The 6,611-nt window shown below is 45.3% G+C and overlaps 1 protein-coding gene across 7 annotated transcripts; it reads right to left on the bottom strand.

Annotated features, from left to right (window-relative positions):
- Positions 1-288: 288 nt before the first annotated feature.
- LOC147894774 (uncharacterized) lies at positions 289-6,111 on the bottom strand. 7 transcript variants are annotated; one of them, XR_015542073.1, is made up of 14 exons: positions 5,926-6,111; positions 4,221-5,275; positions 3,904-3,993; positions 3,573-3,812; positions 3,208-3,429; positions 3,016-3,121; positions 2,715-2,933; positions 2,122-2,483; positions 1,932-2,035; positions 1,697-1,812; positions 1,490-1,593; positions 1,123-1,221; positions 794-848; positions 289-688 (listed from the first exon to the last, which is right to left on the bottom strand). XR_015542073.1 is itself a non-coding variant. In XM_087384402.1 (14 exons), the coding sequence occupies exons 3-13, from the start codon at positions 5,250-5,252 to the stop codon at positions 1,129-1,131; spliced, it is 2,688 nt and encodes an 895-aa protein (XP_087240528.1). In that variant the 5' UTR covers positions 5,253-5,469; positions 5,610-5,655; positions 5,926-6,111; the 3' UTR covers positions 289-688; positions 1,123-1,128. The 7 variants fall into 7 exon arrangements, 6 of the variants coding, with proteins under 6 accessions (XP_087240528.1, XP_087240529.1, XP_087240531.1 ...); XM_087384402.1 differs by lacking the exon at positions 794-848 and adding an exon at positions 5,610-5,655 and having other exon boundaries at positions 4,221-5,469; XM_087384403.1 differs by lacking the exon at positions 794-848 and adding an exon at positions 5,610-5,655 and having other exon boundaries at positions 4,221-5,313.
- Between the last annotated feature and the right edge of the window lie 500 nt (positions 6,112-6,611).

The following is a 6,611-nucleotide window of genomic DNA, read 5'->3' as shown; positions in this document are numbered from 1 at the left end:
AAACCCAACGGTTTAGAGCTATTTTGGCAAATTTGATTTGTTTGACAATCAGATATTTGTTGGAACTCTCTCGAGCTATTTTGGCAAATTTGATTGTTTGACCAATCAGATATTTGTTGGACCTCTCTCTCTCTCTCTCTCTCTCTCTCATAGTGGCCAAAAGCTGACCCTGAAATGAGCAAGGAAGGAATGAAAGATGTAGGAATAGGGTATGGGGGTGCGAGTGTGTGTGTGGGGGGCGGGGGGAAAGAGGAGAGGGAAAGCCCAGAAATGTGCACCATAAGATGATGAGCTAAAGAAAAACAACAGACCTCCATCATCTGGTAGTGAACGCATGTGTCATATCATTACTGGTCGTAGATCTCTGAGACCGATGGCTTTCTCTCATACATAACCGTATATCAGATTTCAAAGTTGAGGAATAAAATCTTTAGTGGCAGCTCAAAGGTATGCCATGATCTATGTAAACAGAGAAATAAGAAGCCAATCTGGCTAGTACACAAGGCTGAAGCATACGGGAAGCAAATTTGGTTCCATCCACAGCACCCATCCATGAACATTGTATACTGATCATTTCCAGCAGTAATTCAAAAAACTTCAGCTTCACCAGAAATCTCAATCCCTCGGCCAGGTTTCTGCTTTTGAACTCTTCCGTCATATTAAGAAACAACTCATCAATAGGTTCAATCTGTTCAGCAACAGAGAATGAGATCAGAATGTACCTTCCAGGATTATATAAGGCTAGAATATACCTGTAACAAAGTCAAGAATTTCAAGTGGAGTAGGCAGTAACCAAACAAGGCAGTCCATGCAACGAAACCGGGCAGATGTAGAGAAATTTGTTGCATCTGTGCCAATCCAAACCAGCACACAGGCCATATGAATAAGGATGTATTGTCGAAGAGGATGAGTTGTCCAAGCTGCTCATTACAAGCAGCACCCAGAAGAGAGAGAACAACTAGCACGAAAGCCATATCACAGAGCTTCCCCAAAGCCCATTTATGAGAAACATGCACTAAACCAGCTAAGACGTACAAAACAGTTCATAGAACAAGCATCCGAGGATCAAATGCAACACAAAATACCATTACAAAAACCCTAAACCATTTGCAATAAGATTACCAGGTCTCAGTAGTATGAACCAGCACCACCACCAGGAAGTCCATATCCAGATCCAGAACGGCTTCCATATAAAGACGAGGAATAAGGTCCTCCCCTCAGCTGCACAAGCAGACAACATGATTACCTTTTATACCTTTTATGACTTTGAGCACACCTATGATAGCTGCTAAAGAAGAAATTACATATAAACATGTCAAGTCACAAAAAAATAAACCCCTGATAAGCTGACGGTCTAAACACAATGACCAAAGCACTGCAGCATAGAGCCCATCAATGCCATGAATTCAAAGTGAGCCTTCACCGGTTGGCTCACCAGTTCTAGATACGATTGACAATTAGTCCATACAAAACAAGTAAACATCTGTACCTCTCCAGCACTAGACACATAATCAGCACTTCCTGGAAGCATTGAGGAATAGCCATGCCCACCCGAACCGTACAAAGAACTGGACCCCGTATTACCTAGAGAACCTACAAAGGAGCAACTTCAGGTATCAATATATGTCAAGTCTCTCAACTCACACTCCTAAAATTCCAACACAGGAATGCAAAACATTTAGTGTTGTGCCCTTACTTCCACCCAGTCCACTGCCTTGATCATAAATAGAAAGAGATGTCTGGGACACTGAACCGCCACCCACTCCAGGCAATGCACTTCTTCCTCCAAGCGAAGAGCGTCCCAGAGAGGCCCTGAAACACAACCAAGCATTGAGAAACATAGTTGCATGTGTTTGATATAGCATCGCTACATTAAGGACAGAGGCCGACACTCTTCTTCAAAGGCAGGGATGACACCCTTGACAGAGTACCTAGCAGGTTCAGAGTATCCAGTGACAGGACCAGGATCGGCATAATCAATCCGAGCTCTAGGATAACCTCTGCGCCCTGTCTCGTAATAAGTAGCATTTTCATCCTGTAGAAGCAATAGCAATTGGAGTAAGACACAAATGTAGCTAACTAATATGTAAGAGCCCAACTGGAAAAGTTATCCTTTCTTACCAAAGCAGCATATGGTCTCTTGATTCCAGGACCAGCTTCATTGTAATCGCGAATACCAGACACATACCCCCCATCTACATCTCGCCCATAACCCCTGTCTGGTCTTCGTGGATAGGCATCTTCTCGGGGGAGAGGGCGACTAGAGTATCCACGAGGTCTTGGCAAACCAGAGGAGAGTCTTGCACCACGAGGAACATAGTCATCTCTATAAGATCCCCCGCCTCGCCTAGACCCCCTACCTCTAGGAGAGCTATAGTCCTGGCTAGGCCTGCTTAGCTGACTTCCACGCACATGATTCAATTCTTCACGCCTCGAATAACCACCCCTAGCTGTCCCTCTTGATGGACGGGTGGCCCCAGGTCCTGAGCAATACCCAGCAAAGACAGAAAACATTTAGTCCTCCCATTGCACTTGCAACTTTGATTAAACATTTAGTCCTCCCACTGCACTTGCAACTTTGATTAAACATTTAGTCCTCCCAATGTACTCGCAACTGAGCACACTAAGCTTTGCTTTGATTTAACATTTAGTCCTCCCACTCCACTTGCAACTGAACAATCTAGCAATCAAGCTTTCATAATACAAACTCATACCGGCTCCTGCAATGTTCCGAGCACCCCTGGCACCAGGATGCCTCTCTCTCAGCCTTTCATCAGGCACAGGTTGCTGCTTGATTGCCCTGATAATCTTCTGCACACTGGCTTCATCATACAATCTCCTCCCAGTTCCCCGGCCCATCCGGCCACCACGAGGCAGGCCTCTCCCACCTCGGCCCCTTCTTGGAACAAAACGACCACCTCGCGGGACCCAACCTATAAAATGTTGTCAAATGATTAGCTGCCAGCCCCATTACAGCAGAAAGGAAAAGGACCCTCGGGGATATCTACAACTCACCTTTTCCCCGTCCCGCAGGTCGGCCACCAACTGGATAGTTACCTCGAGACCCCTTCATATGTTTCTTCCTCGGTGCAGGCTTTGCCAGTGCTACTTTCACTTTCACCTGTACCAAGTGAATCTGCAATTGAGAACCTTTTGACAGAAAGATGGAGGATACACAGATCAACTGAAACCCTTTCCTTTTCTCACCTTGTTATCTCCATCAGGAAGTTCTGAATCTTTGAGGGCCTCAACACATGCGAGAGCCCCCTCCCGGGTCACAAAGTTCACAAAAGCAAAATCATTTCTTTTAGATCTGGGCATGTTTTTGGCCAGAACGACACGGTCAATGTCGCCGAACTTACCAAAATGTTCCTTGACCTTTGTGTCATCCCATGATGAGGGCATACCATCAACAAACACAGACTTAACCTGCAGGAACAAGGTGTCCCATATTCATCCTCTACCTAAAGAGTGAACCACATAAACCCCGCTTGCAAGCCACCCATGAGGGTATCTCTTCAAAGCAACACAGAAAACTAATGAGAACAAACATATATAGCAAAGGGGCCAACCTTAGCCATGACTTCCACATCTGGCTCATTGAAAGGTTCAGCCCAGGCAATCTTTGCAGACCTGTCAGAGCCAAAGATAGCATCTGGTCTGCTGAGTCGTTTAAATGCCTTGACTGCATCATTGTGAGTTGCCAGTTCCACAAATGCAAACCCACGATTTAAGCCTTCATTCTTGGGATCATCCATCAATGCCATCTCCTCAATACCATCAATCCCATACTCCTTTAGCTTTTCAAGAACCTAGAAGGCAGCCATGGCAGCATGAGTCAGCATACCAATTCTGGAATTAGGTAGGTGATAACCCAAAATTTGCCAACAAAAGGAGGCCTACTTGCTCATTCTTCCAAGTCTTGCAAATATTTCCAACAAACAATGTATCATTGTCCTCGCTAGGCACAACTCCACATTCCTTATCCCGAATCTGTCCAAATTACACAATTTGCCAGACTTTCAAGACACACAAAGGGCAAAGAGCACAATCATGAACAGCCCAACTCAATCGGCTATATAAGCAATGCCGTAAAACATTCAAACAATATACTATAAAGTACATGCAAGACAGTACATAAAAAAGGGGGAGGCCAAAAAGAAACTAGCATCAAAAAGGCAGAAAAACACACAAATGCAGGAGACTGGAGGCCAACATACCTTGGTTCTTTCGAGTTCAGTAGCAGCCCTTCTGGCTTGGTCTACATTGGCAAAACGAACAAAAGCATACCCCTTATTTTTCCCTGTTTGAGAATGCCTCATCAGACGTACTTCTACCACCTCACCAACCACCTCGAAGGCCTTCTTCACATCATCCTCAGTGGCATCCTTATCCAGACCACCCACAAAAACCTCGAGCTTCTTTCGTTTCTGTCGCTCCGTGACTGGCCTCTGCTCCAGCAATTCCTCCTCGCCCTCTCCATCATCACCCCCTTCTTCCTCACCCTCTGCTTCCTCATCTTCTTCGTCTTCCTCAACTTCCTCTTCTTCTTCATCATCATATTCTTCTTCGTTTCCTTCCTCCACCCCTTCATTTTCAGCAGCATCCTCATTTTCCACACCTTCGCCCTGGTCCTCCTCCTCGTCAATCTCATCTTCTGCACCTTCTGCTTCCTCTTCCATCTCTTCGTCCTCTTCAAGCGCCTGTACTTCCATATCAGTGGGTGCATCCACCTGCGTCTTGGATTCCTCAATATCCTTGGCATCCACCTTCACGGCTTCTTCGCCAGCTTGTTTTACCTCCTCTTTTGGGGTTTCATGAGGTGACGCTTGATTTACAACTTCTGGCTCAACTTCTACCTTCACTACCTCAACAGACTTTGCTTCTTCTTTGACAGGCTCAGCTTCCTTTTCCACAGGTTCAGATGCCTTCTTTTTTGGTGTAGCAGTCTTTTTCTTCGGAGCTACAGTCTTTGTTTTTGGAGTGTCCTTCCCAGCTTCTAGAGAAGCTGGCGCTTCAGCAGCCTTGGAACGGCCATTTGCATCAGGTGCATCTGAAGCACTAGGTTGGGAATCCTCTAAATCGATGTCAAGTGTAATGACTTCAATTGTCTTAATCTCCTCTGTCACAGAAATTGGCTCTGCCTTGGGCTCCTGCTCGTTTTTCTGGACAGCGGCTTTGGCAGGAGTCGTCGCTTTACCTGCTTTCTTGGCAGGAGGTGTATTCTTGGATGCATTTCGCGTAGCCCGCATTGCTCCTGGATTGTTGTTCTTCACTGGAGTGGGTACTTATATCAAAAATAGGGTCTCGTCTCTGATTGTTTAAAAGAACATATAACCGTACGTGTTAAGTTAACAACCGAAAAATGAAACCGCCCGATAATGGCCCAAGGTCTCAAAAGGTGGGATACGGAAAGCGCTAGGAAACTCAAGGAAGCCCACAGGCCAACAAAAAGAAAAAGGCTGCCCGCTGCAACACAGGGACAGGAGCCCTCGATTAAAGCAGAGGAAACAAAGCCCCTTCAAACCCAGGTCCCGAAGTTATCAATTTCACATATAAGCCAACCGATCGAAAAAGAGAAACAGTGTAACTTTTGGATCTAAGCGCACCTGCGTAGTAGGAAAAGCAGGACTCAGAATCCCGAAGCGACCGACCCTGCCAATCCAGATAAAAGCGCAAGGGTCTCTCAGGAGGAAAGAAGAAAAGGAGAGGTACTGAAGTAGGAAAAGAGAGCTATAGAAGGAGAGAGAACGGACATGAACAAACGAAATTAGACAGAGAGTAAATGAGATAATCTGGAAGGAGACACTGGCGAGTCGAACGGGTTGCGAGCAAGAGCCAAAAGAATTGGCAAATGGGGAGAAGGAAACGGTTAGGGGAGGACGATAAAAAATACAATTAAAAGACAATGGGGAAGGAACTTACTGAGAAAAATCGGGGCCGAGGTCCGCGGAGCAGGCGATGGAGATGGCGAGGCTTGAGGAGAAAAGAGGAACAGAGAAATGGGGGAGGAAGAGAGCAAAAAACCCTAATTGGGCTTTTCCTACTGCAAATTCAGCACACGTACTATTCTATTCCTCCACATTCATAACGCCCTAAATCCTAAATATCATGCTCACATTCACTGCTAAAATATATCAGCTTTCCTATGGACACTCTCACTTTTAGGCCTGCGCTCATAGCCAAACAAAGGGGATTCAACACAGGTCAAGTGGGTGCCCACCCAACGCCTCATAACAAGTATTTCAAGAGCTCTCTCTCTCTCTCTCTCTCTCTCTCTCTCATATTTTTCTTATGAGTTATAAGCAATGCCCTCTAACTCTATAGAAACATTTTGATCCCCTTAGGGTGAACCTAAGGTCTCAATTTCAAGGTAACTTGGCAATGGGTCATTTAATGATAGTCTCTTGAAAGCCACAAGGTGAATTTTCATTGGTTGCAAGTTTGTCACTTTAGTTCAACTTGTTTGGTAATTGTTGATATCCATCACCTATCTTTGCATGTGTACAAAGTAGAGGCAATCGGCTTGCTTCATTCCTTTACTTGTCGTTTGTATGTTTGAATGTTTCGAGGGTCACATATGCACTCTAAGCAAGTGCAAATATATAAAT

Source organism: Dipteris shenzhenensis, chromosome 14, assembly GCF_047967505.1.
Source record: "Dipteris shenzhenensis isolate YYH24624 ecotype China chromosome 14, Dip_SZ_1.0, whole genome shotgun sequence".
NCBI lineage: Eukaryota > Viridiplantae > Streptophyta > Polypodiopsida > Gleicheniales > Dipteridaceae > Dipteris > Dipteris shenzhenensis.
Note: the sequence above shows the minus strand (reverse complement) of the source record. Positions and strands in the feature narration are given on the sequence as shown.